Consider the following 12,088-nt stretch of genomic DNA (forward strand, 5'->3'; position numbering starts at 1 on the left):
GGCTTGACGACAAACTCCTTCTCAGCGTGCATTGTTTGTATGAGCACTATTAATGCTTCACTTCAAAGACTAGTGTTATTTGTATTGATCTGGAGTGATCAAACTGATTATGTGTACATTTAACCATCTTGAAGTGATTTGTTTTTAAGACTATTTATATTCCACTTTAGATTATAGTCAATATTTAGTGTCATAAGAACAATTAAATTAATAATAATTTTAAAAAAATGCAATTCTCAAATGTATACACACTAGACATTTGACACTTCAAAAAAAAATCACTTTTCACAACAGTTCAAAGTTCCTGTCATACTTGTTTGTGTCCACGTAATATTGTAAATATTGACATCTACCTTGTCTGACTTTGGCATGAGATGGCTGCATCGTGCATCCTCAAGTACACCCACAATCCTCTTCTGCGGACAAGTGTCACTACTTATCATCCAATCAGAGGAACAGTAAGAAGCGCCAGCCAATCAGATGAGCGGTAAGACGCCCATCCAATCAGAGTCAAACATGCCACAAGAAGGTGGATCCCGGAAGTAGGTGGTGCACAGAGTAGACGGTAACGATTTTCTTTCATTTATGAACGAGTTCTTTACAAAGTTTTCTTTGTTTTTTGTCGTTATTTTTGAACATTTGAACAAGAGCTAACGTTACGTTACTGTAAGACTTCGGTGTTTTTATTTATGTTATTCTATTAGTCGCTTTAAGTCGAGTTGCTAGTTAGCTTAGCATCATTATCCAGAGCTGTCAAGCATAAAGTATTTGCTTTCCGTAAATAAACAAACAATAATTACAATTCCACGTTGTAACTCTGTCGCTTTTTTTAATATTGAGTTGTCAATGTGTCGCTGTGCGCTTATAGCGAGTGACCAACCTGGAGGTTTTGGATGTCTTTCACAGGCGGTTCCCGTGTATCCATCATCATGTTAGGCCAGTGTTTCCTGCTGCTGCTCGTCGCCGGAGCCTCATCGGTGGAGGTCCAGAGACCCCGCGGTGTCCCCTTACAAAGTCAGTATTTCTTATCAAACTACACCCACAATCTTAATATAATACCTGACGTTTTAAATGCACTGTTTTCTTTTGAAGCATTTCATATCTGATCGGCTCTCGTATGTCTTCCCCAAGAGTCACTGTTTTTAATCATTAGGGAAATCACGATACGATTTGCACCTCCATAATGTTCGATACAATACAATCTAATACATAGGAATTAATAGACCTGTATAACGATTCTATAGGCCAGTATATTACGAGTTAAAAATCCATTTGATGAATCCTGGTGTTTCATTTTATTGAGAATAAATCACAACGTTTTCCCAAAACTGCAAACATAAATGTAATTTGTATATCGGTGTTCATACAAACGTAACATTAAAAGCCCCATACCAAACATTAAACTACATTTCATCACTCCACTGACAAAGAAATAACATTAGTGATTTGTATTGAAGTTTGAGCCTTTTTAGAGAACGTAAATGTGAATCTGGTACTGCCAGTTATACCAGAAGACACGGTGTCAGCCTGCTAAATTTTCAGCGTGGTGTTTTTGCAAGTGAACACCAGAGCATTGTATTGTGGCGTGGCAATGCTTACAAATGGCTTGGTGTTTTGTCCATTTCATTGCTCCTGGGCGACCTTTCCCTCTGACCATTCAACACTACTGCAATTAATACAACTGCTGCCATCATCGTATGATCTTTCTGCTCAAAATCTACAGAACGCCAGTTCTATGAAGAGGGCAAACCTTTTACCTGCCTGGATGGATCTCGCACGATTCCCTTTGACAGAGTGAATGACGACTACTGTGACTGTCAGGACGGCTCTGATGAGCCAGGTCTGTATTTCCTATTCTACTGCCTCGGGGCTCCCTCCCTCCCCACAATGTTGTGGGATTTGTTTAGTTCTGCGCCCTGTTTAACTGGATTCACTACTTGCTTGTGCTCTTCATCAGTGGACACCGACTGGGTTTGAATATTACAAGGGATCGGCAATGTAATGCAGCATCATTTTCATTTTTCAGGCACTGCTGCTTGTCCCAACGGCAGCTTCCACTGCACCAATGCAGGCTTCAGACCAGCTTTCATCCCTTCTTCCCGCATCAACGACGGGATCTGTGGTAACAGTTTTAAACTGCACTGATGGTTCTGATCTGTAATGTCCACAATCTGTATTTCACCAATATGTCCTCTGCAGACTGCTGTGACACAACAGATGAATACAACAGCGGTGCGGCCTGTCAAAACACCTGCAGGTTGGAATGCTTTTAGATTGTGTAGCCAATCTCTTTCACATGCTTTTGCACTGAGAGTCACTTTGTATTCAGATCAATAATACCATTTGTGAATACATTTTGATATACGGTGCTTTGTGACTTACAGGGAGATGGGACGCAAAGAAAGAGAAAGCTTGCAGAAGATGGCAGAAATTGCCAAGGAGGGCTTTCTGCTTAAACAACAGCTAATTCACGAGGCCAAGTCTGGGATAGAGGAAAAGCAGGCGAGAACTGTTGCACTGTTTTAAAAGTTTGAATGTGGTTTCTGGTTTAAAGGGTTTTTGGATGAAGTTTCTGTTTGTTTGAACGTGTTACTTAGTTATTTTCCTCAACAGGCCAAACTTACAGAGGTTCAGAGCAGCAAGAAGGATTTGGAAGCGAAAGTGGAGGGTCTGAGAACTGTAAAGGAGACGGTGGAACAGCCAGAGAAAGAAGCCAAAGAGCGCCATCTAAAGGCTTGGGAGGGTAATTTCAGATTTGAAAGTCTTTCACCATCTGCTGTTTGTCAAGAGAACCACATTTCAGCTTGTATCGTGTCTTTGATTTAAACATTGATAACTTGGTGATCTTCACTGAGCTGACAGGATGAGTCATGCACTAGTAGGATATAAACCTGCCCATAAAATCCCCAGGATTAGAGGTTTCTCATACTTTATATTTTTTCATGTGATGAGAATCACTGAGGATGTAACACAAATTGTATTTTGTTTCAGACCAAAAAGCTGTGATTCGCATGGAGAAAGACAAAGCCAGAATGGCTGAGGTGTTTCTTGAGCTTGACGATGATGCAGATGGCTTGTGAGTATTGCCACCCGTCTGAATTAATTGCACACACAATGAGATAACTAATACGATGTTGTGAAGCTTGCAAGTTGCCACTTTAAGAACAACTTTCTATTAAAACGTTTTTAAACATTCAGCCATATTTATTTGATGCCATGGCGCTCTTCTCCTTGTATACTTTATTCTTGCGTATTTATATTTTCCTTTTCCCAAAATGACTTGTCACATTACACTGGTTTATGCTATTAATCTTTCAAATAGAATAATCTGATTATATTATACATTGGCAACCATTGGACTAACACACACACACACAGACACACACACACACACACAAAACCGCTGGAACTCAACAGCAAAAACATTAAATCCCTGGACACTTTCAAATTCCATCTTATCTTTTCAAACAAGCACCTTCATGTTAAACAATGTTGGTCTACTGCAAATGTCTGTATGTGGTTTTATTTTTTACTTATTTTCAAATGCGTTTTAACATCCATTCCATAATAATCTTGGGTTTGATGAAAGGCACTGTTAAATAAAATGTATTGTATTTAGTATATTTGATTGGTTGGACTTTACATTTATTAATTTTTTGGGCTATTTCATTAAAGTGTTTAAGTATTTTTGCTGCTGCAGCACTTTGATAATAAATTAACATGCACAATAATGTGTATTTCAGTGTCTCGGCGGCTGAGCTGCAGTCTCATTCTGAGCTCGATCCAGATTCAGATGGTGCCTTGTCAGACGTGGAGGCTCAGGTAAAAACTGTATTTCTTATGTTGTAATGGAACTGCTGTTGAATGCAGTTGATATTAAATACGGGTATTTTGAGAGCCTGTCGCCTCTCTTGAGAAAGTGAACAAATATTATGTTTCTGGCTTGTGTAGGGACTGTTGGGAGGAGTGGACAAAGTGGACACTGCAGCATTTGAGTCTACTTGGAATAACATCAAAGACAAATATGTTTCGGAGGTAAAAAGCTGTTAATTTGCTATATGTTGGAAAAAAAATGCAGTATTTTCTCATAATTCCTTTTATTCGCCCCCAACAGTCCAGTCCAGACTCCCCGCCACCGGTTGAGACGCCACCTGAAGAACAGGAGCCAGTCGCCGACAACGACTCTGATCAGTACCCCGAGGATGAAATCCCGGAGGAAGACGAGGAGGACGATGAGGAGGAGGACGAAGATGATGACTCAGATGACGGAGACTATAAGGCAAGCCTGTCCAGTTTCTCCATCAAACTTCTGTTGGAAGACGTTCAGGTTCGTGTCGGTGAGTCATTCTCGATTTCTTTTCTGCAGGTTCCTCCTACGACAAGGACTCAAGAAAAGAAGGATGACGATGACGAGGGAACCATGCCACCTTATGACCAAGAAACACAGACCCTCATTGATGGTAGGTCTGTTTATAAAAGAGTGACTCAGCTAATCCAACACGCTTCTCAAATACCAGAAAAACAGCCCAGATGTGACTGCATACCTATTAGATTTCACTTTTGATATTCAGCCGTTGAACACGTTTGTTTTTTTCCCCCGTGCTGCGATCGTTTTTATCACAAGACGAAAAATGAATTAACCCGACACCCATCCAATCTGTGGCTTTTATGTGACACAGGTTTGATATGTTTGTAAAAGCTTCAGCTGGAAGTTTTTTTTTGATTCGCTCTGTCTGTTTGGATCTACTTGGAGGTTATATTTTAATTCTCGGATGTCTGATTCCCAGCTGCTCAGAAAGCCAGGGATGAATTTGATGAGGCTGAGAAAGCTCTCCGGGAAGTGGATGATCAGATCAAGTAAGTGCTCAGCCTGAATGTGAAGGAGCCTCTTTGCCAACAATGCAATCAGCATTTGTTACCGCAGCTGCACCCTCAGCTTGGAAAAGCTGCAGTGGATGACTTTGTTTTACCATCAAGATGTTATTGAAGACTTTAAAACCAAGTCGAAAGTGTTTAGTTTTTTTCTCTCTCATATTTTTGTTTAAAGGAACCTCGAGAAGGAAATCTCCTTCGACTTTGGACCCAGTGCTGAATTTGCCTACCTCTATAGCCAGTGCTACGAACTATCAACAAGCGAGTATGTATTTACTTTGGTTTTGGGAAAAGCAATTTATTCGTTTGCAAATATATCTTTCTTGTGTTGGAGCATTAATTTCACTTCTTTTTCTCTTTCAGGTATATATACAGGCTCTGTCCGTTTAACAGAGTATCCCAGAAACCCAAGTATGGTGGATCAGAAACAAATTTAGGGTAAGAGAATATCTATGTTGTCTTTTTTTTTTTTCCATTAACTTTTAGCTTCACCGTAAACTCGTCCCATGTTCGCTATGTCTTCCTTCTAGAACATGGGGGAAATGGGCCGGCCCAGAGGATAATGTTTACGCTCTGATGAAGTATGAACATGGCACAGGGTGCTGGCAGGGCCCCAACAGATCCACCACCGTGAGTCTCAGCCAACTGCCCCGTGTTGGTTTCCCTTTGGATATTATGTACCACATGTATATTTTGATGCTTTCTTTGTCATTCAGGTGAAGCTGACGTGCGGAAAGGAGACGGTTGTGACGTCCACCTCGGAGCCGAGTCGCTGCGAGTACCTGATGGAGTTCATCACTCCGGCCGTCTGTCACGAGCCCCCCAGCGTGGAGTCGATGCTTCATGAGCACGTGGAACTCTAGGTCTCCTTCATCCGTGAGTCACGTCTACGGTTAAATTAGAGAATTTTGTCTCGAGGTGTACACACATCTATACTGATCAGTCTGTTGTGGATAAGGTTATTTTAAGTCTTTTTTTTTTTTTGAGTCATCATTTTTTACAATGCTTGCAGATGAAAGTCACAAAAGTGACAGTCCGGACTATACAGTAAGAAAGTTTCAGTCTCTTGAGGAAAGCTCATTGTGCAGTTAAAGCTTCACTTTAGTAGGAAAGCAGCAAGACCAAGGTAATCAGTTTTATTTCAGGCCATTATAGTAGCTAAGAAGCTTTGGAAATAATGAATGCCGTGGAGTTCATGGTGGTGAGTATGTTAGGGAATGAACTCATATTTCCTTAAAATTAGGATTCAATCCATTTCTTTGAATGTATTATTGACTCCAGACACAATGCCTATTAAAATGTATGGAGTGTTTTTATGTTCATCAAGATTGTGTAAATTGTCTGTGTAAAAATCAGGGTTATATTGTGTCTTTGTGATGCCTTGCATTGTAATAAGGGGTGGTATTGGATTTTCGATATTCAGATCAGGCGTCCAATCCACATAAAAAAAAAAGATTTAACAGTGGATCCTGGATTCCCTGATGGATCTTGAAAGGCTTGATTGTTCCATCTTTCCAGGCTTGTAAAACTGCTGAGTACTCGCTAGTAGACTTCATATTGTAAATTATGATGCTTTGTATGTAGATATTTCTGGTACGCTCAATCAAGAGGAATCACTTATTGATTGTGTCGTTCTCTTAAATCAACACGACATCCACAACAAGTGTAACGTACAAAAATTACTGGAGAGGTGGCTACAACACAGCACAGGTAAAAGTGCTTAGTCCTCTGAAATCAAACCTGTAGGGATCAATTTCACCCAAATTGCTGCTTCCTTTAATAACAGCAAAGTCATGACTTAAGCAATCAAGGTATTGAAATGAATGTGTGTGTGCTCTGCCTTGCAGGTTGCACTCATGGGACCACAGTCACTACAGCGATATGAAGTTGCCAAGCTGTGAGCAGCATCACCTCAGAGTCCACTAACAACTGAGAGTAAATCAGCAAAATTCCAATGAGTAGTTTGTTGTAGTATCGTCTACATTTCGAGGTTGTTTTGCTGCTTTCACTGATTCTTGTTGTTTTGTGTCAGGTCTAGGTTCATTCCATTGTTTCCAAATAAAGTTGTTTTTTTCCACATTGAACTCGTGTCTCATGACGATATTTTGCGAACACAAATGTTTCATATCCAAATCATTCACATGGCAACACAAGTTGGCTACAAATTCACAGTTTAAATATATGAACCAAGAAGATTATCTTCCTTCGAAACTTATTCATGTTCAAATATAGAGGGAATCAATTTTTTTTCTTCCTCACAGTTGACCAGGAAGTGGCTCCACCTTTAATTTGATTAAACACTTCAAGATGGATATTTCTGGAGTTGTTGTCTTCCGCTGTAGGATGGATTTCAAGGCGATGCCTCTCAGTCTCCAGTGGTACTGAATACTGCCTCACACCTGTTAAAAACATTTACACAGTACTCCACATACACATAGTAGTAGAACTTTCACTTTAATGTGTATTTAATCTCATTGGGAACTTGTCAGTCAATAAACCAAAAAATTGGGTCACTCATATTTGTAACTTATTTTATTTTTTTTTCTGGCATGTAAAGTACAAATAATTAAACAATTCCATGAAAAAGTCTTCAAGCGTCTTCAGCTGAAATCCCAGTAGTAAATATCCTAGTCTAAACTGAAAGGTTTATTTTTTATTTTTTTTCTTCGTTAAATTTTGACATTGTTCATTTGGTCAGGTTTGGAAGTATGAGATTTTGTATTTTCTCCCGCCGACGTTGGCGTCTGCGGAGCTGTTTTGATCATTTTTCACCTTTTGATTTGTTCTACCATTCCAGGAAAATGTAAGAAAAACATCACTAAGTTACTGCGTCCCCTCTTCTAAATAAATAGACACAAAATACAGTTGGTTGAGAAACAGAAGGACCACTCACCCCTTAACTACCCTAGAGACTCTCAAGAAAACCTTCCTGTAGCTTGTTTCCCAGCTCTCTTTAATCGGTTTGCTGGAGCTCTTGGCTGTGATTCCAAATGTTCATTGGCGCCAAAGAACGCCTTGTCTCTACAGCTCGGATTGATTTTTTTTTTTTTTAATTGATACGGATAATCTCAGTAATGCAGTGCTTTTACAGGAGCAGAACTTTTTTTTTTTTTTTTTTTTTTACTTTCTTTCTTTTTTGTTGTTGTTGTGAAGCAACCCATCAGCGTAAACAGGAAAGCATGTTTGTGAGCGTATCAAACAGAGGACAAGCCGCTATACGTTCCTGTCTAGTTGTTGGGCCCCTCACATGGGCCAGAGCCTCGCTACAGGGGCCGCTCCACGTCTCAGGGGTTCACCGAGTGGTTTGAAAAAACAAGACTGTGATTAGATTAAATAATTAAAAGATTTTCATTTAACAAGACAAACAGAACACAGGCAGTAAAGGCATAACATCTAGCACACAGCATGTATGTTTATACACTTCAATTAGTTAAATATAGCAGTGCATTCTTTGACTATGGAGAACTTTTCCAAATCGTACTTCTAAAGCTGTTTTTCTATTTGTCCCCCTTTTTAAGAAACGAAATGGTGTAACCACAATTTTGGCAAACTTAAAATCTTTTAAACTTGCAAATATAATGAAATAAACCATAAATATACACAAAACATACTTTATACGAGGCAATAATAATAATCATAATAAATAGTTTTTAAGTTAACAATAAGTTAAAACTACAAGCTTAAAGTCGCCCAAATAATACAAGTTTGTTGGCGCTATTTTGAATTTTTTCTGTTTAAATTATTTTATGTTGCAACAAAAGCTACCACAGACTTTACAAACACAATTGAACACAGTTTGATTGAAATAAAAAAATCTAACTAAGTCTAAAATCTGCATACACTGTAAAAACTGCAACTAATTAAATAATGGAAGAAAAATAACAAACTTGTACCCAATCAATGCAACCAAACATAATCTTTGACCCATGTGTGTTCCCTATGGCAACATCAACAACACAAATACGCTAATTGAACAAGTGAGATTTGATATGTAAATGAAATCAATAAATTACAGGAAAGAAATGATATTTGAAAATTGACATGGGCTAAAACTGATGATATATTAGACAGTATTCCTTTCAAGGTCGCCGAGAATTGCTCTATTAAATCAGCCAGATATGCAGTTTGTTCGAGCTTGCATGGTCAGAGCACAAATTAAGGGCTGAGGAAGTGACAATGGAAATTTGACAATCCAAGCTCTAATGGATCGTTTTGATTTCTTAATGAGTCTGCTCATTTTAATGCTTCTTCTGTTTGATCATTTGCTCCTTTCACTATTCCGCAAACCTTTTCAGTGTGACATTTAATTTCTTTTTTAAAAAATATATATCATTTGTTCTCAGTCAATATAAAAACAAAGCACATTGCACTTACTGTTCCATAGGAAAGTTTTTTTGTTTTTTTTTTTGTTTTTTTTAAATGATTTTTGTTGTTGCTCAAGCAGTGTAGTACTGTTTCCTGCCATGGTCCTTGGCTCTCTGCTGTACATCAGGTGTCTTCGTATAGACTGTGTATGAAGGGTCATTTCAGACTGCGGGTTTTTGTTTTGTGGGTTTGACTGTTCTAAAATTGGACATGGCTGGGTAAACAACTCCAGCTGCAGTTCGCTGCCGCCTGTTATCTCGGTTGTTTCGAATGTCTATCACTGGTCTTCCAAGTGCTCAGTCCTACTGTGCTATCCTTTGCAAATTGCCTGACCCCAAAATAGCTAGATTGCTCCTGTTTAGGTGGTCAGCTCTGGACGAAACAATTGGAGTCAGATTGAGTGATGTCCGTGCAAGTATTTGCGGAGGTGCAATGTTCAGGTTTTTAGAGGATAAAGACGAAGTGAATGATTTAAATGTCTGGGGAAAACACATTTTAAGAATGCATTCTTTTTTCTTTTCTTTTTTCTTCGTCTTGTTTTTTCCGATATGCCTCATTTTAGTCGGTATCTGCATTAGACGTGTGCAAATGCTCGCTTCTGTTTCACTTCAGCGTTTGGTTTAGTGGTTTTAGCATCTACGAATGTAAACTGATATGCGCAACTCATATGTTCAAAAATAATGATAACTGAAAATTGTAGAGGGTCCTTATTCAATAAATAACATAGATTTGTACAGCAATTACTAAGGGGATAATATAGTTAGTCTTAATTTATCCTTCTTGGTACTGACTTGCAAAGCAATTCTTTGGCAATAATCAAATCATATATCTAATCATGAAGACTCATGCTCAATGTTCATGATGAATCTGCGTCACGGTTTTCAAATCTGCAGTTTACCTTTTTCCTCGCAAGCGGCCGCGTTTCAGCTGGGCAGTGGGCCACTTGCACTGCAGCTTTGTCTGGGATTCTCAAGTCAAAGAACTTCACTTTACTGCACCATCATTGAAGCAACACTGTACACAACTTCAGGACAAGAGATGTGAGTGTGTCAAAGCACTCGAATGTATAGATGTACTTGTCAGGTTTAACCCCGAACTGTAATTGTATTTATTTATTTATTTATTTATTTATTTTGTCTTACATCAAATTCGTTTTGTCTCAATCGTTCTGATATGGTTAGACAGTTAAGTTTGTATGAGATACATTGTTCCTTCGCCCCCTCCCTAAATCCCCACCCATACACCGCATGCCTGTTCCCCCTTACTCTGCAAAGATCAGAGGGTTTAAAATAAAGCCATGCGATGTCCCAATTTTTTTTTTTTCCAAGCTTAAGAATCTGTAAAAATTCAGCACAAGGTCTTGTTCCTTTGTATGTATAAAAATAGATTTATCTCTAATGTAATCCTTTCAAAGAGATCGTCCTCTTTGGCTAACACAGCGTCATTTAGAAAAGCAAAAGCAAAAATGTCTTGAATATACTTGACCTTATTTAATCTATTATCATGTGCAGATGTCTTGATATCGATAGACATTCGCTCTCCCCATGGTAAATCTGAAGTCTGGGTTGTAAAAGACGTTTCAACGAGACAGGTTGGCCTTAATGTTCCATCAAGGGTGCCAGAAATAATCTTCATGCAATCGGGTCGGGGATATTTTAGAAATGCTATTTTTGTGGCCGTGCCAAAACAGATCTGAAGCAAATAAATAAATACTTTTCTGTTGTAAACAACAGAAGCATAATTATGACACTTACTTGCAAGCTTGATGATGTACACTCATCTTTTGAGAGGGGCCGGAGTTCAAAGTTTCTGGGAAGCTTTTCAAGAGAATAGAAGGTTTTAAAAAGTAAAACTGAGGAGCATTTGGCAAAGTCGGAGGAGCTAGTAATCGTTCCCCCTCAGTAAGTCAGTGACCATTTTTACATTGCCAGATATCATCGCTCGCACGCACGACTCTAAGTCGGTTTTTAAAGGTTCACTCTGTAGGAACTGCAGTCATATTCATCTATTCACGTTGGTATTGTCGTAGATCCCATGAATTCTGCTGAAATGTTTAAACTTTGACCCCATTTTCTTCAGGGAGGGTCTATATGTGCACTAGACTGAAGAATAATACCGGTGCTCTTCAATTATTTTGCTCATCTGTGGCATTTCACTGCAGAGCAGGCCATTGTGGTTAAAGTGTGGTGACTTCGCATAATGTATCTCGCTTTTCTTTGACTTCGAGCCAACTCGTATCTCTCTCCAGATCTCAGTGCAGTGAAATGGCCTGTGGATTATGTCAAGAATAACAATGAGAAAAGTAGAAAAACACCGGTATTTTCCTTTGAGGTGGCTGTGTTCTGGTGAGATGGTTTGCCCCCCCTCTCACACTCATCTCTCTCTCTCTCTCTCTCTCTCTCTCTCTTTCTCTCGCCCTCCAGAGGATTGCTAATGAACGCTGTCACCATGGGAGCTCTGCCACTCTGCTCTAAGTTCACAGACAGTCTGCTCGTATAAAATCCATCTCTGGGATAGATTAGAAAAAATACAACTTTAGTGGGCTAAATATGTGTAAATCTTCTAGTTACTGAACCGTGTTTCTGTGATATATAAGCGTACTATTGTGTTGTTTTGGTGTGAGACTGTGAGGGAAGAAGTGATTCTGATGGCCTTCGGACTACTCTTTACTGTGACCAGTATTCATTAGTCAACCTAAATCTTATTGGGTCTGAGCTATCAAGTTCAGATAGGGTAGAGAAACTGCCTTCACGCTAGGCACCACCTAATGCAGGTCAGGAAACAGTAGTCAAAGTTTCTAGAAAATGCTTACATACTCGGCTATTATAACCACCTTAAATATTGAATATAT

The 12,088-nt window shown here is 39.1% G+C and overlaps 1 protein-coding gene across 1 annotated transcript; it reads left to right on the forward strand.

Moving 5' to 3' along the window:
• Positions 1-516: 516 nt before the first annotated feature.
• On the forward strand, positions 517-6,949 carry prkcsh (PRKCSH beta subunit of glucosidase II). The gene is made up of 18 exons (XM_080511646.1): positions 517-565; positions 907-1,014; positions 1,724-1,840; positions 2,027-2,122; positions 2,200-2,257; positions 2,385-2,502; positions 2,614-2,743; positions 2,992-3,076; positions 3,744-3,822; positions 3,952-4,035; positions 4,115-4,279; positions 4,367-4,460; positions 4,788-4,857; positions 5,048-5,137; positions 5,236-5,310; positions 5,403-5,502; positions 5,589-5,748; positions 6,720-6,949. Exons 2-17 carry the CDS (start codon positions 930-932, stop codon positions 5,733-5,735), a joined length of 1,593 nt encoding a protein of 530 aa, XP_080367772.1. The 5' UTR covers positions 517-565; positions 907-929; the 3' UTR covers positions 5,736-5,748; positions 6,720-6,949.
• Positions 6,950-12,088: the final 5,139 nt, after the last annotated feature.

This window comes from Blennius ocellaris (assembly GCF_963422515.1).
Source record: "Blennius ocellaris genome assembly, chromosome: 16".
Taxonomy (NCBI): Eukaryota; Metazoa; Chordata; class Actinopteri; order Blenniiformes; family Blenniidae; genus Blennius; species Blennius ocellaris.